Raw genomic sequence first — 23793 nt, 5'->3', positions numbered from 1 at the left:
GAAGATGAGTCATATTGTGAGGATGGCAGAGAAGTGGTATTTACAGTGAATGCTGTCAATGGCAGAGTGAAAATGCAGAAACCTTATGCTGAGGTTGTAATTCGAGGTGTACCCGTACGCATGCTAATGGATAGTGGTGCTGACTACACCTTGATAAGTGCGGAAGTGTGGAGGAACAAATTCGATAGTTGTACTCTGTGGGAAAATACTGTTAAAGCAAATGCTTATGGAGATGTTCCCATAGATATTATAGGTTGCTTTGATGCTGAATTACAGTTTAAGGACAGGAAGGCCAAAGGTTGTGTGTATGTTACCAACAGAGGGGGTGAATTGTTGTCATGGAGTGATCAAGCTGAATTGAAGATAAGGCTTGAGGCAAGTCATCCCGAGCAGGTAATGTCTGTTGCGGGAGGAGAGCCCACAGAGATACAAACCACGTTATCTGGGAAATTGGGGTGTCTCAAGGGCTTTGTACATGTAATTCGCCTAAAGAAAGGAGCTGTCCCTAAGATTGCAAAACTGCGAACTATTCCTCTTGCTCTTAGAGGAGATGTAGAGGAAGAACTCAAGAGAATGGAAAGAGATGGTGTCATTGAAAAGATAGAAGCATCTGAATGGGTCAGTCCTATAGTTGTAGTCAGAAAAGGCAATGGGTCTTTGAGGCTCTGTATAGATCTTAGACATCTAAACAGCATGGTTGTGGCAGACAGGTTTCCCCTTCCCCGAATAGATGATCTGATGGTGGGAGTAGCTGGGTCAAAAGTGTTCTCCATACTAGATCTTAAATCGGCCTACCATCAGGTTGAATTGCACCCTAATTCCAGGGATCTCACCGCCTTCATCACCCCGATTGGATTGTTCAGGTGTGTTCGCATGCCATTTGGTTTGGTCTCAGCCGCAAGTGTGTTTCAGAGTATTATGCATAAATTACTTGGGGGTGAAAAAGGGGTGATGTGTTATCAGGATGATGTTCTTGTATGTGGGAGCGATGAGAAGGAGCATGATGTTCGTTTGAAAAGAGTTTTGGATATTTTGAAGGAGGCAGGCCTCACCGTTGCCTTGGAAAAATGTACTTTTAAAGCCAACAAAGTGGTGTACCTGGGTCATGAGATCACTGGGGAAGGGGTTAGACCCAAGGAGGAGGCTATTGAGGCCATAAAAAGAATGGAGGAGCCTAAGTCTAAAGGGGACATACTATCATTTTTGGGACTGGTGGAGTTTTACGGCAAATTTGTCAAGGGGTTAGCAGAAATGTCGAGGAATATGAGATTTCTCACTCGCAAGGGAGTCGTTTTTAAATGGTGTGACCGGTGCAAGAAAGAATTTTTGATGATAAAAGAGGCTATTGTCAATGCTCCCATTTTGAAAATATTTGAGGAAAGTAAACCCACATTGCTTTTTGTTGATGCCAGTGATTATGGTGTTGGGGCTGTTCTGATGCAGGAGGATCAGACAGGTTTACAGACTGTGGCTTTTGCGTCCAGGTCTTTGAAGGGCCCAGAATCTAGATATTCAGTTATTGAGAAGGAGGCTCTAGCATGCGTTTGGGGTGTCGAGAAATTTAAAAGATTCTTGTGGGGGAGGAGTTTCACCATTTGCACTGACCATAAACCCTTGGTTGGAATTTTTACAAAAGGTGGTTTGGAGGGAGTGTCAAGACGCATTATGAAATGGGTCACGGCATTGCAAGGGTTACAGTATACCATGCTCCACTTAAAGGGGGAGGTTAATGTGGTTGCAGACGCCTTGTCTAGATCTGTCCAGAGGGAAATTTCTGACGATAGTGACTTTACAAGTTCAGAGGAGAGTGCAGAAATATTCCAGGTGCATGAAACATTAAAGAAAAGTGAGTGGGATGTGTCTTGCACGGAGGATGTTGTATATCAAGGAGTACTTGCTCTGGTTGCAGAAGGTAAAATTAAGAGCCACAGGGGCGAGATGAATGGTTTTGCCAAAGTGAGGGAGGAGCTATGGATTCAGGATGGTTATTTATACAAGGGTCACCAGATGGTTGTGCCAGTCGGTATGAGGAAGTCTGTCTTGGAGTTGGCCCATGTTGGGCATTTAGGTCTGGCCAGGACGAAGGGACTTGTGAGGTCTGAATTTTGGTGGCCTGGTATCGACAAGGACATAGAGGAACAAGTCAAAGACTGTGTGGAATGTATTGAGGGAAACAAAGGCTTGAAAGTGCAAAAAGTTCCCATGGTAGTGAGGGAGTCCCCGCGTGTCCCTTGGGACGAAATTGCGTTGGATCTCCTCGGTCCATTTAATATTGGTGGTGGCAGAGATAGCTACCTATTAGTAGTCATAGATTTATTATCAAAATGGCCGGAGGTATGTGTACTCAAGGACATATCCAGTAGTAGTATAATCAGATTTTTGGAACAACTGTTTTGGAGAGAAGGGTTTCCAAGAAAGTGTTTGTCTGACAATGGGACCCAACTTGTTTCCAGAGAGTTTAAAGAATTCTTAGAGAATCATGGGATTGAGCAGGTGAATACTTCTTTATATCATCCCCAGAGTAATGGGTGTGTGGAACGATTTAATAGGACTCTGATGGAGGCTATTAGGATAGCGGTGGCTACTGGAGGAGATTGGGTGAGAACAGTGATGGAACGCACGTTCCAGTATAGGCTAACTACCCATAGTGTCACAGGCGTGAGTCCATTTGAGATCTTGAGAGGAAGAAAACCAAATACTCATTTATGTCCAGGTTGGATGGGCAAATCAAAAATGGTGGATGTGGATCTAGAGAGTGTAAAAAGGAGAATTTTTGAAGCTGGAGTTAGATCCAAGGAGAGGTATGATCAGAAGAATTGTTGTAGGGAACTCAAGGTCAAAGAGGGTGATTGGATTAAAGTCAAGCTCCCCACCAAAGTTCGTAAAGGAGCCTCGTTGTTTTCTGAACCCAAGCAAGTTGTGAAAGACTTGGGTTCGTCAGTGTTGGTCAAAGGAGGAGCTATTTGGAATAAGGAAAGGGTGGCTTTTCCGTTTCAATGTTAATTTGTCTTCAGTTAGTTGGAGACAGGGACTTTCTTGTGACTCTACCTAATCAACCACTAGATGTCATATATCTATGCTCTTGATTTGTGCCAGGACTTGCAGCGCATCCAATGTTTTACCTGTTAAACCACAAGTGTATAATATTTATTTTACAGGTTTCAATTTCAGTTGTTCAATATGTGTTTTACAGGTTTCAATTTTAGTGGGTCCTCACCCACACAGTTACTTGTTATGTTTAAGGAGGAGAGGTGTTAGGATGTGCAGTGTTTCCAATGTTTACCTGTTAAACCATGAGTGTATAATATTTCCTTCACTATGTCTATTGTCACTTAGATACTATAGAACATAGAACTGCATCTTATGTAGCAGGGTTCCAAAGAGAGCCAGTGAAGAAGCAGGGCCTTAGTGGGAAGATTGTACTCCTCCTGCTGGGGGTCGTCTTATGTCATCAACTTACAAATAAAAGGTTCTTTACCTTAAACTACTGGTTATGTGAAAGCCTCCCTTTGTACATAACATTTATTAACCCACTATCCACCAGGAAACTAGTCTCAACCATCTACAGGCTAATTAGAGGTGGGAAGGTGGCGAGGGAACGGCCTTATTAAAAAGCCTTGGAGGACTTGTTGGGAACACCAATGAGTGAGTAACAATGGAAAACTGTTTGCATGCAAACCCGTAACCTGTCCCTGAATTGCCGGTTCAGACCGACCCGTTACAAGTTCATACACCAAGTATACTATTCCCCCCTCAAATTGATCCGGTTCTTCCCGGAGAGATTGCGCTCATGTAAAAGATGTGGCTCACAACCAGCAGATTGTTATGTGGCTTGGGTGTGCCCGCACATCAGAACCTTTTGGGGGAAGTGTTAGGGAGAATTCTCTGTTTAGGCTGAATTTCCTAACCTAGTGAGTCCCCCAGCAGCTTTGCTGGATTTTTGGGGTTTATTTTTTCTCCTGCCAAGAGTGAGACTCTTTTACCCTCACTCTTGGACATGACTTGAGAGTGTTTCTGTGACTTGCTATGTGCTTATGGGCTAGGGGGTATTTTTTCCCCGTAGGCTATCATTGGTTTTTGAATGTGTGTTACACTGCACCCTCAGTGCAGTAACACAGGGGTGTCATAGAGACCCCCAAACATAGACTCCACACCCTGTGACTGACTACTATCTCCCTGGGTCTGTAAAGTCACCATTGACTTTACTAGTCTTAACTTAGGAACTTAACCAGTACAAACCATCTTACTGTGGAAGTACTGGTAGGGGCAATTAGATTGCCCCTGGGTCTGTTGTCGAGGGGGTACTGTCCCGTCCCCCCTCGCCGAGTTCTGGCTGGTGGCAGTGGATACCACTGAAATGTTCCACCGGAATATTTCCCAATGGGATTTCCTATTGTTTTTAGTGCACCACTTTTTGGTGCAATGTTAAAGATACCGCCGGTTTATTTATTTAATATAAATTCACTGGTTGGGATTTTTTGCCAGAACTCGCCGCCAAAATGGCGTCTAGGTTCACTTCAGTAACCCTGAACCCGAGTCGAGCCTTTGTTCCACTTTTCGCGGGCTTCTGCACAGAAGCCCTCCACAGTGGTGCCATTCTGTCTGGGTACCACAGGGGGTGTGGGAGGGGGTCTAGGCACCCTGGACTGAGTTGCCTTGCCAACCCATGTCGCACTCTAGTGTGATTGGCCCAAGTGGTGAGCCAACCCGCTCACCACTTAGCATGTTTGAGTGACAGCTAGGCTGTATGAATGGGGGTTTGCTGCATAAAAGCAGGGTTTTTGGGACTGGTTCTTCAGAAGTCGCCACAGGACCGGAGAAGCCGAGCCAAGCTGCCAAGACGACACCACCGGTGGAGCCCTGCGGAACCGTCTCACCACTTTTTCCGACGACAGAGGAGATCTCCCGCCGGAGAGTCTCCTTCCCTTAACTGGTGGGGACAACCAGTTGCTGCCTCCTTTTCGCCGTCCCGAAGCATCTCGTGGCCGCCTTGCTTGTGCCAAGCACCCCGGCAACCGGGATACCACTTTTTACCTCAACCGCGAAAGAGGGGTAAAATCCTTTGTGACCGAAAGACTCCACGGCTGGTCTCATCCCTGGTAGTGCAACGACCTTCAGCTTTCCTCCACGTCGAGATCACCTCTTCCTCTGGACGACGCCGCGACTTGCACCCACTACCAGGAACAACTACCACCGCTGGAGGATCCTTTCCACTTTTAAAGGTACTGTGTTCCGCCCGGCTTCCCTTGCCGCCGATTGTACGGGGTAGATTTAGCCCTCGGCTCTCGAACCTGGGTAAGCCTGGGACACCCTAACTAAACTTTTTCTAAATTCAGTAAAACCTTTTCTACTCCCCTGCAAAGACTTGTGACATTGTGTGATCTTGGGCATATTTTCGCCTGGCTCTCTCTAAAGCGGGCCACGAACCAATCCTCCTTGTTCCACAATTGACTGCCTTTTCTAACCTTATGTGAAAAGTGTTTTACCTTGCTGCTTTCATTACTTCTGTTTCCCCCCCCCCCCCTTTTCTAATAACTTGTTGGAGTGCCATCTGACGTTAAGCGCTCACCTCTGTTTGGAAATAAGTGGTGTTAACTTAGACGTGTCCAACAAATGACTAGGGATGTACATATAAGTAATAGTGACTGTGTTTTGACTTACTTACCTTTTTCTGTGCTAGTGTAATTTATGAGTGTGCCTTTAAAATAAATAAGTATATACTTTTACACCTAGCTCTGGTCAGTGTTTGCTTGTACTACTGTGCCTCTGTACCTATCCTGTATCCTCTATATACTGCCTAACTCTTCTTGAGGGAAGTCTGACTGCTCAGCCACAGCTACCACAGTGAATCTGTGTGGTACAGACTGCTACCAAGTGGGTTTACTGCCAACACCTATAGTCTTAAATCTTTTGCAGTGGTCCCAGAGGGAACTGCACAGGTTTCTGCTTAACAGGAAGATTGAGGGGGCAATGACGGAAATGCTGCCCAATGCACAGATCTACTCACTGAACTTGTGGCTCCTAGCATTGATTACATAAGGGTCTTGCACTGAAAAGAAACTATTGGGAATGGCTACTGCCAGACACCTCGTGCCAAGGTCCGGGGGGGGAAAGGACTGCTCCCACGTTTATGAGATGGTTAGAAACTTTGAGAACATGTGAACAAAGGGAAACCAGATACGCTGCAACACTCCCAGCCAGCAGCAGCCCGTTTGATTACTGGCCCCCCTCCCATCAATACTATACAGACGCACACACAACAGAGTGCACAAACTCCCGAAGCAACTGCATAAAACATGACATTTAATGGACGGGGTAGTACCCCGCCAGTACCTGGATAAGGAGGTGGGATATTTCTGCAGAATATATACTAGATGAGTTGCCCCAGAACAGGCATCAGCAACTCCTGCAGAGATGGGTGGCAAGGCCCCCTGAGAGAGTCTAATAAAGTCCATCACCACCCTGGGGCATAATGGAACTGGTACTGGCAATAACCGCATGGTAGGGTGGAATGGGACAAACTGATAACTAACACCATGTGTGGAACTGCTGTGAGCTGAGAGGGAGGGAAGGGCAGGGTTATGGGGGGGGGGTGTGGGGGGACAGGTACGGGTGTGGTTTACTTGTCAGAAAATCAATAAAGAAAGTTTTTTCTTTTTTTGAACTGGTATGGTCATCCCAAAAAAGTGGGATTAAAAAGTGATTGAATTTTACAGAGGAAGGTAAACCACATTCGTGATCATTGATGAATCAGCTGGATCATTACTTGATCAGGCAAAGTATAAAGATCAGCCATTTACAAGTGGCACCACCATTAAATGCCACATTTATGGGAGACCTCCTTACCCCCACCCCAGGTTGAATCTACCTTATCTAGACATTACCACTTGTTCACACCACATTGATTTATCTGAGAGAAGTGCCCCTGCACATGTCCCTGGCTGCAAGGCGTACAGCTTTGTGATGCCCAGCAGCGTAAAGTTCTCAAATCAAAGACTCCCACAAACACAACAGGCAGCTGACATTTCCATTCTATGGGGACAAGAGCAGTACAATTTTACATTTCCTGCCTCAGCCATTCATCCGGCGAAAATGCAGCAATTAAATAGATAAACAAATAAGAGGCCAAGCAATTCCCTTGCTTGTTGTTAGAGAAAATTCTCAGAAATGTGCCAATTCCTCTCTACCTTAGAGACCCCCTGCAACTTTGATGGATTTTGAGGACTTGATTTTTTTTTAACCTGGAGAGAGGGAGACCCTTTTTCCCACTCACTCATGTATTTCAATGTAATTTAAACTCTGTTTCTCTTTTGGTTGTGGAGTCTGACAAACTCAATAGGCATCATCCATACATGGTGTCACACAGCACCTTCAGTGCAGTGGCACAGGGAAGTCTTTCAGATTTCCCAAAGGTTTAAATACCTTCTCTTGGCTAAACTGTTTCCAAGAGCAGTAAAGTGAATTTGACTTTACCAACAATTGTAACTTACTAGACCCAGAACACACTATATTACAATAGGGTGCTGGAGGGGTTACTTAGTATCCCCTTTGTCTAGCTTCTCATGTAACATTTTTATGTTAACCTTTCCTCACTGAATGGCTGGTGGCAGTGGTTTACTTTTAACTACTGTGGTGTGCATTTACCGCGGGGTGCGTTCGCAGCTGCAGTAAAGCACCCAAGGGTGCCATTTTTGTCAAAATGGCCCCAGTCTTTTTTCACCATTTCTCTGTGGAAAGTTCCTTCTTGAGATTTACTCTGCGTGCCAAACCAGGTTTGGTCCCATTGTTCACTTTGCCTTTGGCGGAATTCACGAGTGAAGCCCACTTCTGGCTCCACGGTGTCTGTTGTGGGCAGGAAGTGAGGGAGGTCACAAATGCACTCTGTAATGATTGGCCGGCTGACTGTCCGGCAAGGACAGCCACCCTGCTGGGTGATTGACAGCTAGGCTGGAATGAATGGTAGAGAACTGAATAAAAGGTGAGTCCTTTGGCTTGGAAGGCAGAGTCACCCCCTGGACGAAGGAACCGAAGAAGAACTTGAAGAGGACGCCTGCTGCAACTCCTGGACCGCTGGTTTACCCGGTGAAGCCCTGCTACTGTGCTGAAACTCCAAATGCATATTGACAGAGAAGCCCCTGCAAGGACGACTTCTCCCCTTGAGTTGATGGGACCAATCTGGATATCTTCTCAAAACTGGTCGAGTATCCACTGCAGTCGCTGCTGGAACTGGAAAGCCAGGGACAGCCACACCAGTTTGTGTGCGTTGCTTTTAAGCTGGCCAAGAGCTCCAGTAAGATCCTCCGGACTCCCAGGAAGCAGGATTGCCCGAGCCTGAGCCACCTCAACAGAGGGCTGGACGTCAGACGCAAGGAAAGTCCATCTCAACAGCCAGAAACTGTGGTGTTGCTATTTGCGGTAGGCGCAAGGAGCTGAAACACTGAAGTGCCACTTGTTTGAAGATTGCCGGTTGCGGTCGGTGACCGTCCAATCACAGTGCAGGAGTCCCCAGAAGTCCTCCCTCTTGTACCCACGACTGAGGCCCAACACCAGGATCTGCAGAGCTGCCCTGGAACAGGAGTCATCTGCTGCACTGTTCTTCAACCTAAAGGTACTGTACTGTCTAAGAGAACTTACCTCTTTTGTAGCTACTTGTCCTCATTGAAGACTTGCTTGGTTGCATCTGTAGAGTTGCTGATAGCTTCTTTACCTCACAAGCCCAAAAATAGCTTGTGACCCTACTTTTAATTCCTCTATCTACAAAGACTTAAAACATTGGCAAGACCTTTACCTACCTCTGAGAAGAGCTTCAGTTTCATCTAGACTTTAGTTCAAATAGACTGACTTATCCTGGCTCCCTGAATGACTCTTCTTCCCTCTGTAAATGTGTTTGTTCTTCCATCCAGGAAAGGGTTAACTAACTTTGCATTGGGGGGTTTACAAAAGTACTTGCCTGATTTGAGAAATATTTGTGAGATCTCTTGTTGTGTCATAACAACCTTTCTCTTTGACAAACTCTTAGATCTGATTCTAAATACAACAGTGGTATATTAATGACCCCAGCACGCTAACGATTGAAGTCACCTGAGGGTGCAGGTAGTGTCTGTGGTCCATCCCAAATGGGTACCTACTGATTTAGACATATTAAGAGTGTGTATTTTTGAAGTGTATTTGAGTGTTACTGTTATATTGCCCCCTTCTGAAGAAGACTTACTCTGACTGATAAGTTAATAATGGTTTATTGAAGAAACCTTGTGTGTAAGTGGGGGTGGTCCATAGGTCTTCATCAAGCTGCCCTTCTTCATAGGGGTCTTGGCCACAACAACAACGACCTGTCGAATGGCTGCAAGAAGCCATTCATCTTCCATCCAAGGTTTGGATTGGACTCGCCACCAGATCCACCAATTGTAAGGATCTGCACCATAGTAGGTAATATACACAAGCAATTTTGTCCTCTTTTTTTGGGGGGGCTCAGTGGGTGAGGACCAAAGATGAATGGTATCTAAAGGGGTTCCACACTAGCTACCCTCCCTTGCACCTACAGGCTGTGACTTTCTTCATACCATACACAAAAACAGGGATAAAGGAATATTAACTGCACCTTCTGCCATGATCAAAATACATATTTTAATTATTATTCTGTATAAAAACAATTCATAGTAAAAAACAGACACATGAAAGGACAATTCTTGATCCTTATTCTCAAGTAGACTAGAGGCTTAGAATTTAATATTTGTCCTCACTATTCAATACTAACCTCACAAACCCTTGCTCTAAAAAGATCTGAGATTAAGGGGGTACTAAGGAAAATGTGTTCTAATCTACTCTATATGGACACATAATAGTGAATGTTTTTTTACTATTTTTTTACTATGAACTGTTTGTGTACAGAATAATAATTAAAATATGTATTTTGATCATGGCAGAAGGTGCAGTTAATACTCCTTTATCCCTGTTTTTGTGTATGGTATGAAGAAAGTCACAGCCTGTAGGTGCAAGGGAGGGTAGCTAGTGTGGAACCCCTTTAGATACCAGGATCGGAACCATTCAAACTGGCAGGGGCTGTCCAATCATGGACAGCCACTGGACAAAGATTCTTCCCATTAACTGACAATCAGTGCTCGGTTGTGGACTTGGACTAACAATCCCAGTCCCCACATCTAGCTGCAAAGACAGACTGCCAAATTGCCTGGGTAAGCAGAGGCTTTGTCGGGGAAAGGGCTTTCCATATCTGGCAATTCCAGACCCGAGAGGGCAGTAGTAAAGTGTTAGATCAGATTTTCATATCAATGATACATCTTCCTGACCTGTGTCAACCCCAGAACTTTTTCCAGGACTGATAGATTTTTCTTCCCTATACATCAGTGCGTGGGAACCTTTTTCCACACTCAGAGTTATTTACACTTTTCATGGGTGTCATTTCTAAGACTCTCTATAGTGTCTTTTATAAGTTATCCTCCAACAACTTTTTGGGAATAAGTGCCTATTGTGTTGCCCTAGGGGCTGCAACTTTTAACTTTCTCTGGCTAACATTGTGAGAACTACAGTTCGCAATGGTAGAAAGGACCTTTGGATCCCTTTCACATTTTATGAAATGAGACCAGCACCCCCGTCTTATGTGGAATGCTGGGGAGATACGCAGTATCCCCTTTCTCATTTTAAAAGTAACATTTATGTGACAAGGACAAACTTGCCTTTATTTGCTGGTGCAGTGAACCTTTAATTCGGTGCACATTTACCGTGGGCTGTTGAACTGCCTGAAAGGACTGAGAACCTCACCTCCCCCCCCCCCCAGTTTGAATGTTGCATGGCTGTTTGATTGGCTGGGTTCCTGCATAAAAGTCTGATCCTGGAAGATGAAAAGGTAGTCCACACTGGAACCAAAACCGAAGCGGAAGATGGAGAATTTGCGGCTGAGACGATTTCCAACTACCGGAAAGCCTGCTGTGTAACCAGAGCCTGCTGTTACCCTTCCTTACAATCGACCTGGGGACTCCGAAAACGACGACCCCTACCCAGAGCCTGGTGAGACACACTAGACTCAAGACGATCTGCATCTTGAGCCATTCCACGTCTCGTGCTCTGACCTTGCAGGGCTGCAATACCACAATACCCTGGGACCTTGAGGCATCTGGTTGTGCACATTCTTCCGAATTCTGACTCTCGCAGACATTTTGTGGGCATTGTGCTGGATCTCCAGAGGCATGAATCAGGTCCAAAAAGTCCCCTCACCAGAGTGCTGGACCTTACAAACGACGAGAATCTGACTAGCGATATTCAGTCTTCTTATGTGCCCCCCGAAAAGGCACCAAATCCACAGAGTCGCATCCAGCCGCGAGGAAACTCTTGCCTGGAGCATTCGTCTGTGATCACTACTGCAAAGGTCCTTTCTTCCATCTTCTAGACAAAGGAATCCATAGACTGGGTATTTGCTGCAGATCGTGAAGTCTTCCTGTTGCAACTCTTCTTCTGTGCCGAGGTACTGTGTTGGCTGGGGTATTCTACCTACTTTAAGCCTTTGTGATTTCTGTATAGCTTTGGGGTGTTTATGATTGGGAGGCCACTCATCCAGTTCACCCAGGCCCACTGCGGAATCCTCCTAGGGAGTCTTCACTATAGTTCCTGGACCCTCAACTAACTTTAAAGTGAAATGCTAACTTGTTTGAACAGTCTTCCTCTGGAACTCTGACTTTGCCTGCAACTGAACCCTATCTCACCCTGTCTACATCTGGCACCTAGACCACTAGGGTCCCTCTGCTGCCTCCGAGTGAACTCATGCTATAGAATAAGGGAAGGACTGGATAAGAAAAGGGTTCTGCCTTGAAAAGAATAACAAGTGTGCAAAAATTGCTTACTTGTAAAATAAGTTGGTTGGTAACTCAGAGTGAGCAGTTACAAAGGTTCTTACTTACTTTGAATGTGTGTTGCACTATTCTGAAAAGTATACATAAGGTTTATTTACCCACCTGTGAATTGGTTGTGCCTCTTCCCCAAAAGTAATGCTGTTGGTTTCACGTTACTATTCCTGTTAGGATAAATGTATGAGTGTCCCCAATTGGTTCTTGCTTCCCCTGACTTGCTGTTAGCCTGTCCATAATAAATATGCCTAAGGTTATATTTACCTTGTGTTAGCTGTGAGCCATCCTAAAACAAATTAAATAGTTATTGCTTATCTCAATCTGTGTTCCACTGATCTTAAAAAGCAACTGCAGTAGAATATTACAACATTAGGTCTTACCTGCCTAGAACAGCGGTGTGACATTCCTGAAAAGTGTTCCTTTAGGTGAAGCTGACCTTTGTCTGCCTGGTGCCTGCAAAATTAGTGTTAAGAGTTCTTGCTTATCTTAGTCTGTGATCCACTGAGCTGAAAAGCAGCTGTAAATGTATATTACACCAAAAAGGTCTTATACACCTATTATAACTGTTATGCAAGGGAGGCATGGTATCACAAGTAGGGCACTGACACAAAAGGTATAATTTGTATAATTTGTACAAACCTTTATTCTCTGGGTTTGGAAAAACTCCTATTTGGCTCTATAGCTAAGATGGTAGTAGTCTTTACCATCAAATAATAATGAAAACAGTCCTAGGCAGTCTCTGTCAAATAAAAATGGCCTATACAAACAAAACCTAATGCCTGCCCTATCTGTCATACAAAAAGTTGTAAGGGGAATATGTATGCAAAGAAAGGTCAGTGTTAGAATATAAAGAATCAAAGTGACTGAGTCAGCTCTCCTCCCCACGTTGGACAGCACAGAGTAAGATAGGATGACACACCATGGCTCAGGTTCTCAAAACAAAGCAGTTCAAAACGTGGATCGAGGCTTGCCTGGCCTTCCACGTTAAAGTCACTTTTCCAACGTTCCAAAAGTTCTTCCACAATTCAACAAAAGAGTTCAAAGTTCAACCAAAAGTTCATACAGGTCTCCTTTGCTCAGGCCTCTTAAAGCAAACGTTCACAGAGTTGAATATCTGTCGGGCTCGGACCTCTCAAAGCACAACACTTGTAGGGGTTCCCTTACTCAATCTTTATTCGCATTTCCTTCCCCTAACTTATCACCTCGGTCTCGGATCTCTTCCTGATGTCGAAGACTTTCGAATGTGCGAGGCTTTTACTATAGACCTCTGCAGCACCACTTTGACTTTCCCTTCAACTTGCACTCTTTGCCCCAACGCTTCTTGGTCTATGTAGTTCAGTATCATAAGCACAAGCGTTCAATATTCACTTTCCACCTGCCTTCTTTTTGGAGTCAATCTTGATCATTGCGCTTTATGAAGTTAATTCACTTTGTCGCTTTACAATTAAACATTTCGCTTTCACAGAGAATCTCAAGTGGGCTACTTCCTTTCGCTGGAGCACTCCACTACACTGTATTACTGGCTTCACAGGTATCGGTTATTTAAAGTTCACCACAGGTCTGCCTTTCTTCGTGTCTCATCCACATGCGTGCAGCCCTCAATTTTAAGATATATTGTTGCTACTTCAATCTTTTTTAACACAGACCGTTTTTTCATCTCGTTTGTCTTGGCTGTGTGCATGCCTTTGTCTTTGCCGTTTTACTTCACGAGTCAAGGTTAATACCACAGGCTTGGCATCGCCTTCCCAACTCTGTCGTTCGCCCGGGAGGGTCGCAAGCACCTTTGAAACACAACACAGTCTTCGGGTCTGGGATTCAGCCCTCTCCACATATCTCTTATGTTTCTTTGGAGGCAACAACCTCCTGTAGGGAGCTCGTGGGTTCTTTACCCTTGGTTCTCGTCCCTCTATCCATCGCTCTGCTCCAGTAGGTTCGCATGCTGCTTCTCGTGTTCCTCCTTGCTCAGAGTGTGTCTCTATGTTCCGCCTTTTAACCGTGTGGGGAGAGCTAATGGGTATCAGATGTATGTGATTAAAGTCAAGTGCCGGACTTTAACGATTAGCAGGACATGTCCAATGTGATATGTAAGAGTTACCTTGTTACTCTCAGTCGCCCTCTTCCTTGGCCCAGTGGTTGCGTAGAAGGGGGGGGAGGGGGAGGGGATTAGGGACATCCGAGAATCCTATAAAATAGGAGAAATACTGTTAGGTGTTCTAAATAAGGTCTGTGCGTTGATCCGTATATTTAAAGTATAGTGCTGTGTTTTCATAATGTGTTTATATGTTTTATGATAGTACTTACTTACCCAGGAATATCTTGGTCTGCTTGTATATAAAATAAACCCAATTTCTTTGTGATCATTCTAAAGCCCTCTCTCCCTCCAAAGATACGGCTGGGTGCTCTGTCTACGCTACCCTATGCTCAGGTGTTACAGCCTTATACTAGAAGTGGAGTCTTGTACTGCCTCATTTGAATGGTTTTACTAAGCCCTTAGTTGGACTTCAGAAAAACTGTCCTAACAGAAGGCCAAAGTACAAAATGGCCAAAGGACAGGAGAAAATCTCTTGGCACGGCCATTTTAGAGTATATGGTATTCTTGATGGCATTATAGGGTAAAATGAAGTTTAAGGCTCAGAGCACACATGCTCACGCGTGATGCAAATATAATTTAATGATTTCGCTTGAAAGCATTAGATATCAGTATAGAAAAATCGAGTTTCAAAATATTTTTAAGAAAGAACAGTGTTGAAAACATTTAGATTCAGCATTCAAAGAATAAAAAACCAAAATAATGTTGTTTTCGTATTTCTAATTGATTTTGTAACTTAGAATCTCAGACATGGGTTTGCACAGTGTGTAAAGTGTTCACACTCTCCAAGAGGAATCATGCCGCCAATCGAAATCACTGACGCTTAACGCGCTTCACTATTAATTGCCGTTCAAGATAAAGTCATATTTTAAATAGCAGGGCTTAATTTGAGGAAATCAATAGAACTCCCCTTCACCCAAATTTAAGCTGTTCAAGAAGATGCCTGTACATATACGTTTCCTTAAACGACATGGTAGCAACTTTCACGTCCAGGAGAAAGATGATAAAGGGATTGAAGCTCTGAATGAGGTAAAATGCAAAAGAGCACAAATAAAAATACGGGAGAAAAATATCTGCTGCTACCACCCCCTTCTGGAACATTATATTTTTAAATGATAATGATACAAAGAATCCTAAGAGCACTTGAAGGTTATGTGTGCAGCTTTGTAAGGACAAGCAATTCACTAACTGAGACAAAGGGCCTGATTCACAGAGCCTGTTTCAATGGGAATGTGCCATTATAAAACACTTCTGGAATCAGACCCCTAGTCTCCTAGTATGATAGCCTTAGGGACTGACGAGTGTCCCTGCAAGGAAGAGCAAAAAGCAAGGGAAGAGAAGCTGATGACTTAACCTACCTCCAAAACAAAAAGTCAGGTCAGAAAGCACATAAGACAATGGTGTCCTATAGATTTTTATGGGAGAAAAGGAGTAAAAAGAACATCTTTCCTGGCATCTACATTGTCATGGACACAGCAGACAGACAGACTAGGCAAGATGCAGGAATAAACAGGATTCCAGCTTGGAAAGGATTCTTGCTGAAACAGCCTAAACTGCCTCCTCCAGGGAAAAATACAATAATTTGTAGTGCATTTAAGAAACAGGTTTGGGTGAAGGCGGTGGAAGACATGTGTATTTGGGAAGCAGACAGGTTCATGGACATACCTAAAATGCAGCTCATGGGACAGGCCTCCTCCAGGTTACTCAGAAACAGCTCTTTCTTGTAGAACATTCTCGTCGGCTCATGCTCCGTTTCTTCTGGGTGTATAAAGATGGGGCCAAAAAAATACGCAGCTCCATCCCGAACCCACATCTTTTCGATTCTGATGGCAGAGGTAAGGGCTTAGTGACTGAAATAAGATGCAAGACATCCAGCACAGCTCCAGCAGAGATTAAGATTAAAACTATTTGACAGTTGTGTATGGGAGAAACAAAGCATTGTTTGCGAGACAAAATCTTTCAGGCTTTCTAAATAAGACACGTAAAGAATAAGAAAAACATGCCTTTTTTATAATATAATTCTGGCAAAACAACTTTTAACCAATATCAAAGCTTTGTGGAACAAAACAACATTCTTGCTATTGGTCAGTCTGGGTTCCGTGTGAATCATGGTACTGAAACCGCTCTACTGGACCTCTAATCCAACATTGCAGAGATAAGTTGACAAAGGCGGACAGGCCTTGTTACTCCTGCTTGACCCGTCGGCCGCCTTTGAGCTGGTCAATCACGCCCATCTGGCCGATACACTAGTCAAGGTTGGTGGCTGTACCAAATCTGCAGTAAACTGGTTCAGATCGTTCCTCGGCCCACAAACCACTTATGTGACCAAGGACAATGCTCAATCTCAAAAAGCGTCCTTGACATGCGGCGTCCCGCAGAGCTCTTGCCCGTTACCACTACTATTCATTGTCTATATTAAACCACTGTGCGCCATACTATCCTCTCTGGGTGTATGACTCGGGAACTACATAGATGACACACAGATTGTGACTGAACTATTGGGCCTATAAAGAAAAGACCTAGAAATGGTAAATTAAGTTTTCAATGCAATTCCATCATGGAAGGCCACCAATTACCTGACTGTAAGGCAAGTCTGCATGCAGTACCCTTTGGGCGCACTACAACAACCTTGGCATCCTGGCAATAGGGACCCAACCTTTGGTATAGCTCTAAACTACACAGGTTGGTAGTGTGGCTGAGCAGCCAGGCTTATCTCAAGAGGGGTCAATGTGAGCAGTAATGTTGTGACACAGAGTTTCACAGTAGCAGTTATCCAAATAAACACTTGTACTCAAGGTTTCTTAATAAAACAATTATTCATTTATTTCACAGTCAGTTGTAAAGCCTTTTTCAGAAGGGGGCAACATATGTAAAAATTCAAATACACTTCAAAACACACTCTTAGTTGATCTAAAGTAGTTGATACCTACTGGGGATTGCACACAGGCACTTCCCACACACTCCGGTGACTTAAATAGCTACGACACTGTGGATATTGATTTATCACTGGTACATTTAGAGCTATAATGAGTTTGGTGGAAAAGATAGACCAGATGAATAAAACAAAGGTTAAAAAATAATTCAGAAACAGGTAAGTACTTTTAAAAACCTTCCAAAGCAGAATAAATTAACCCTTTCCTGGGGGAATGGCCAAAGCACAAAGTCAGTGGTAAAGATGAGTCTCTCAGGGAGCCAGGACAGCCAATGTTAATTGTACAATGGCAAGCAGAGCTGAATATCTTCTTTGTAGGTAGGTAAAAAGTCTTGCACAATGCTTGTAGAAATGTTTGTAGAAAACAGAACACTTGAATGGCCACAAGCTGAGAGGCGTGTGAGGGGCAAAGCTTTAGCAACTCACAGTACCTCTGGTTAGAATAAATGGTTCCAGCTGGCTTCTGTTCCTGTACAGCTCTGCAGATCCTGTTGTTCCTGGGGCTCAGCGGTGGACAAGAGTGAGGACGTCGGAGGACTCCTTTGCAATGGGATGGTCAGCTGCAGCAATGGGCAAACTTCTGATGTTCCTCTCCCTGGCTCTTCGGGTCTTTGGGTCCAGCAGCAGCAGCAGTGGAAATGCAACCAGCTTCAAGAGGATGTCCAGACGTCCTTACTCTGGAGTTGATTGGTCCCACCAACTCAAAAGGGAGAAGTCGTCCTTGCAGGGCTTCTCTAGTCGAGGCGAATTCGGAGCTTCAGCACAGCAGGAGGAGTTCACCGGGCCAACCAACATTCCAGGAGTTGCAGTAGGCATCTCTTCCGAGTTTTTCTTCGGATTCCTTCGTCCAGTGGTCGACTCTGCCTTCCAAGCCAAAAAGCCTCACCTTTTATGCAGGTTTCACCAATTCATTCCAACCTAGCTGTCAATCACACAGCAGGGTGGCTGTCCTTGACGGACAGCCAGCCGGCCAATCACCTTTGGGTGCATTCCTGTAACCAAGGGGATTAAGCACAGGGAGTTTTGGTCACCTCCCTCACTTCCGGCCCCTGCCAGACATATTGGAGCCAGAGGCAGGCTTCACTCGAGAATCCCGATAAAGATGAACAAAGGGACCAACCCTGATTTGGCGCACAGAGTAAATCTCAAGAAGGACCTTTCCGACAAGAAATGGCTAAAAAAGAAGACCGGGCCATTTTGACAAAATGGGCACCCTTACTTCCTTACTGTGGCAAGGCAAGGCTCTTTAGCTTGGAAGGCAGAGGCGACCACTGGACGAAGGAATCCGAAGAAAAATTTGGAAGAGATGCCTGCTGCAACTCCTGGACCGTTGGTTTGCCCAGTGAAGCCCTGCTGCTGTGCTGAAGCTCCGAATTCGCCTCGACTAGAGAAGCCCTGCAAGGACGACTTCTCCCCTTGAGTTGGTGTGTCCAATCAACTCCAAAGTAAGCCACCTGGACATCCTCTTGGAGCTGGTTGAAATTCCACTGCAGTTGCTGCTGGAACCGAATAGCCCGGGACAGGAACATCAGATCTTGTGCGTTGCTTTTATGTTGGCCAAGAGCTCCTGGTAGATCCTCCGGACTCCCAGGAAGCAGGACTGACCGAGCCTGAGCGACCTCAGCGTGCTGGACCCCAGATGCAAGGAAAGCCCATCTCGACAGCCAAGAGTCATCAGTGTTGCCATTTGCGGTAGACACGAGGAGCTGAAACACTAAGTGCCACTTGTTTGAAGATTGCCAGTTGCGGTCGGTGACCGTCCCATTGCAGTGCAGGAGTCCCCATAAGTACTCCCTCTTGTCCCCACGACTGAGGCCCAGCAACAGCAGGATACGTAGAACTGCACAGGAACAGAAGCCATCTGCTGCACTTTTCTTCAACCTAAAGGTACTGTACAGTCGAAGAGAACTTAACTCTTGTGTTAACCTTACTTGTCCTCTGCTGAGACTTGTCTTGGTTACATATGTAGAGTTGCTAACAGCTTCTTTACCTCACAAGCCTAATCAGCTTGTGGCCCTGCTTTTCTTTTCTACAAATACTTCTAAAACATTGTGCAAGACTTTTACTTACCTGCAAGAAGTGCTTCAGCTCACAGACTTTTGCCCAATTGACTTTGGCCTGGCCTGGCTCCCTGATTGACTCTTCTTCCCCCTGACATTGTGTTTGGGCTTCCTTCCAGGAGGGGGTTACCAAAAGTACTTATCTGCTTCAGAATATTTGTGTGATCTCTTGTTCTGTTCTAATAATCTTTTTCTTTGACATACTCAGATTTTAAATGCAAACAGTGGTGTTTTAATGTCCACATTGTCCTAGTTACTATGGTCACCTGAGGGTGTAGGAAGTGTTTGGGTGCCATCCCAAAGGGGTACTTACTGATTTAGAAATATTAAGAGTGTGTATTTGTGTGTTACTATTATAATGCCCCCATCTGAAGAAGGCTTACACTAACTGACTGTTAAATTAATAATTGTTTAATCAAGAAACCTTGTGTGTAAGTTTATTTGAATACTTGTCACTGTGAACCTCTGTGTAACTCCCCTACAGCTCACATTGACCCCTCTTGAGATAAGCCTGGCTGCTCAACACGCTACCAACCTGTGTAGTACAAGCTTATACCAAAGGTTGGGTTCCTATTGCCAGGAGGTCAGGGCTGTTGTAGTGCACCCAAAGGGTACTGCATACAATCTTGCCTTACAATGTCAACCAGGCTCCACTTTGGTTTTATTAGGATTTATAGAGCATTGACCCTATCTTTAGAAATGTTTTGCCATTGCAGCAGTATACTTTGCGCCTGCACACACTAATTGAGACCTGTCCTGACTTTTCCATGACAGTTGGAGTCGCCCATATCTTTAAGGTACAACATACTGCTTTAATGTTTGATTTTTTTCTTATATACGCCTGGGAATGCTTATTACTTACATTGAGGTCCTGGCATTATATAGATATGCTCTACTGATTCAGAGATTTCCTCCACGAGAAGATGACTGTATGAAACTCTGTTCTCTATCGGTAAGACATTTACCTCGTTACCTCGTTGATTGGCATTTGAGAGTTCTCAGCGCCCGTTAACTTATGGTATTATTGACACTTCCCTTTGGCTAGTGGGAACAACCAGTTCAAAGACGAATTGAGCCATCTCCCGAACGTCCTAGGAGTTTCCAGAGCTGCGGAACCCCAATACCAGAAGACCTGATGCCCATTTCGAGTGCATCGTTGTGGAAAAAGGCCGAATCCATCAATATTTTTGCTAAGCCATCAAGGACACTCCAGAGATCAGATCCAACTCGCCCACACCCTCTCATCAGGGCTTGGGACTGCAGGAAGCGAAGAAGATTGACTAGGCAAACCGCGTCCTTTGTTGGTGCTGCAGAAAAGGCACCAAAACCGCAGAGTGAACCAAGAAGTTGTTGAAAATCGTGCCTCAGGTCCTCCCTCAAGACAGCTGCTGGGAGATCCCGTCCATCGTCCTGCCTTCAGTCATCAGACCAAGGAATCCAGAGTCCAGGATGGGTCCAGAGCTGCAACATCGTAGAGCATCCAGCACAAACATGTTCTTCTAACCTAAGGTACAGTGGGGAAGAAGGTATTGCTTACCCGAATACAGAAAGTCGCACCAGATCATTGTGCACGTAAAGGTGTCAAGGGGAACCCCCTCTTACTTCGACTCAAGCCTCAGCTTGTGCCCCTTTAGAGAGGCCTTTGTCAGGGTCTCCAACGTTGGATAAAGCCTTCTTCGTTCCTAGAGACTAGAAAGTATCCACAGGAACTTTTGATTTCTTCTGCTTTGCAAGCCTTTAAACCCGATATGAACTACCTTTTAACTAGGATTGTGTTTTTTACTTTAAAGTACTTACTGTGCTGCAAAACTGCCTCTAGAACCTGAAGCTCTAGTAGGATAACAGTAACCAACTGTTTTGCTCCCCAAAATATCACTATCTTATATGCGTATGCAGACTAAATACAATTACCGTATTATTTTGTGGGTGTGTGTTACCGATAGAATTGTCAAACTCCTGTAACAATCGTATGCATTCAGCAACCACCAACTAAGAAGTGCCTATTTGAAAGTATTGAAAAGTTTACCTATGTGTGGTGATGTAACGTGCCAAGTATTTAGTAGTGACTCTTGTGTAAATATGATTTATATTAAAATATATGTATTATAAGTGTAAGTGCTTCTTTGATGTACATGTCTAACTGGGTTCAGTGTAATTACCTACAGCTCACATCTTCCTCTTAAGATACGCCTGACTGCTCTGCTACTCTACCAAGGTCCTGAGTTTCAACTGACTGATAGTAAGAGTTGGGGATCTTCAAATCACTGGGATAGTTTACTAAAGTCTTAACAGCACGTGGGATGCTAGGAAACTCCCCAAAACTGGTCTTACAGCTGCTATGATTTGTGTAGGTTGGTTTACATGGACTCCTGGTTGCATTTTACTCAACTCAAAGAATCCATCCTCACGATCACTATACTGTAAAGTACTGAAACTATGTCCACTATGGAAGCCTATAAGGCAGAAGCTCTTGCATCTCTTCCCGTTGAAAAACTGAAAGAAATGTGTAAAGTGAAATGTCTTCGTACAAAAGGAAAAAAAGGCAGAGTAGGCTTGTAACCCCTACTCCCAAAACTGATTTGGAAAATAATGATGGTGAAAGTTTAACTCTTAGGGCTCAACTTCCAGAAGATGAGGCAGATGTAGATGGAAGACAATATGATGGTTAATACACCTCCCAATCCTCTGGCCTCAAACATACCTATATCTAATATGTCAGATGAGCAGGTTCTACAGATAGAAAAAATGTAAATGCAGCTTGAATTTAGAAAACTAGAGATTCAGTGTGAAGTGAGAGACAAAGAAATGAGGAAGGGACTGCAACTCGGGGAAAAGAGATGCAGCATGAACTAGAGATGAAAAAGTTGTCCCTTGATTACACTTCTGTTTCAGAGTCCTCTTTGGCAGACTACTCCAGAAGCAGGAAGCCCCGTCTCCCCTAAGATTCCGTGAGTTTGAATGATGTAAAAACGAATATTCTGGACTGGCTGGGTACTTTTGAATGTACATGTAAAGTACAAGGCATTTGTGAAAGTGAGTTTGTTCCATGGGTAATCTCTAGGCTCCCCCAGAATGGCTGTGATGGAGTTGAATGATGTTGCTGGACGAGATTACCAGTTGGTAAAAACTGCTCTCATAGCCAGGTTTGGGAAGACCCCTTCCCAATACCTCAAAAGGTTTAGGGACAACAAGAAGAGAGATGGTAACTGGCGGGTCTCTTTGGTGCATGAAAGCCCGAAAAACCTTGATGGGTGGATTAAGGGCTACAAGGTGAGCTCTTATGAAGGCATGAGGTGTCCCTTCATGCAGGAAAGTATTGTTGATGCCCGTTCCCCAGAGCAGAGACAGAAACTTGCTGACTCTGAGGAACTGGACCCCAAGAAGTTAGCAGTGGCTGCGGACTTGTGGGTGGCCAACAGGACTGCTCACACAGATTCTGGGGCTCCTCACAAAAAAGAGGATGGGAAAAAGCATAAGAAGGATGCGAAGGATCATTTAAAAAATCCCCCACCAAAAGAGTGCAACAAACATAGCACAGGTAAATATCCCCCTAAACGACCTCGTAGGGCTAGTACAACCTGAGGTATTGTACGATCGGACCGAAAAAAAGGTCCGACCATACAATACGACCAAAAAAATGCTACCACCAAAGGTTCGAACACCAAAAGTTTGAACCTTTGGTGGTAGTATTGCAGGTAAGTTTAAAAAATAAATTTTTAAAAAAAAGTCTGTGGGGGCTGCAGGAGTGTCCCCCGCAACACTCCACTCACTATACTTTACAATATAGCGAGCAGGGGTTGCGGGGGAAACCCTTGCAGCCCCCGTACTATGGTAGTATGCAAGTATGTTCACATGGGAAAGGTGCAAACTTTTGGTAGTACGCACCTTTCCCGGCCACTAGGGAAATGTGTGGTGTGTGGGTCTGGTGACCATGTGAAGAGATCCCAGAGGTAAGGATAAATCTTCAGGGATCTCCTGTCAGCTTAGCATTCACACATGATGTGGATATACGAATTACAGGGGCTAGCTTTCACCCTCAAGCTGAAGAACCCATTGGTGTTCAGGCTAGAGTTTCTTTAGTATCTCTGGGACTGGGGGAACAACAGAACATTGAGATCAATAATTCCATTCCCGATAATACTAAAGAGCATTATAAAGACAGTGTACTTGTAAATGGTCAAGACAGCTCTGCCATTAGAGACACTGGGGCCAGTATAACTGTGGTAGAAGAAAGTTTCTCTCAACCTGAGGAAGTTGCTAAGGCTCCCAAAAGGCTTACCAAGTTAGCAGGAAGTCAAGTCCAAAATGTGCCCATTACTGCCAGATATCATCAGGTGTAATGAGATGGCTATAAAGATACCTGTAAGTGTTCAGAGAAAGTGTTCAGTCAGAAGTACAGGAAAGGGTATTGTTGGGCAATGATTTGAAGGACGTGAGTGAGTGAATGAGTGTAGTGCCCAGGCCCAAAATCTTCACAAGGAAAAAGGTTCCTACAGGAAAACTAGAGGTCACACCTGTGAACATACCACCAGCTGACGATGAGTTGGTGTCAGACGAATCCCCTGGAACACCCTTCTGACTTAGCATAAGAGGAGGAGATTCAACCCCGTCTGGAAGATATGGATCCAAAGAGACCGTCCTGAGCTGCAGACTTTGCTTACAGAAAGTTGATCCTCAAGGACAGATCAGTAGGGGACAGAGAGAAGATCGCTGTCTAGAAGGTCTGAGTCAGCAGGCAGCTTCCCAGAGAGAAAGGCAAGACCATGGGAAGCATAGGCTATACTGGGAGGATGGAATCCTTTACAGTGAGCTATGGAATCTATTCCAGGGAATCAAGGAGACTGGAGGCACCCCAGG

The 23793-nt window shown here is 44.6% G+C and overlaps 1 protein-coding gene across 10 annotated transcripts in view; it reads right to left on the bottom strand.

Annotated features, from left to right (window-relative positions):
• Window positions 1-23793, bottom strand: part of PBRM1 (polybromo 1) — a 1258882-nt gene that overhangs the window by 483533 nt on the left and 751556 nt on the right. For all 10 annotated transcript variants that reach the window (XM_069643172.1, XM_069643175.1, XM_069643176.1 and 7 more), the window contains one exon: window positions 15610-15767. In XM_069643172.1, the coding sequence (XP_069499273.1) occupies window positions 15610-15767 (158 nt within the window). The remainder of the gene's footprint in view (window positions 1-15609; window positions 15768-23793) is intronic.

This window comes from Ambystoma mexicanum, chromosome 2p, assembly GCF_040938575.1.
Source record: "Ambystoma mexicanum isolate Mex_15411 chromosome 2p, UKY_AmexF1_1, whole genome shotgun sequence".
Taxonomy (NCBI): Eukaryota; Metazoa; Chordata; class Amphibia; order Caudata; family Ambystomatidae; genus Ambystoma; species Ambystoma mexicanum.
This window is presented reverse-complemented; position numbering and strand designations above follow the sequence as displayed.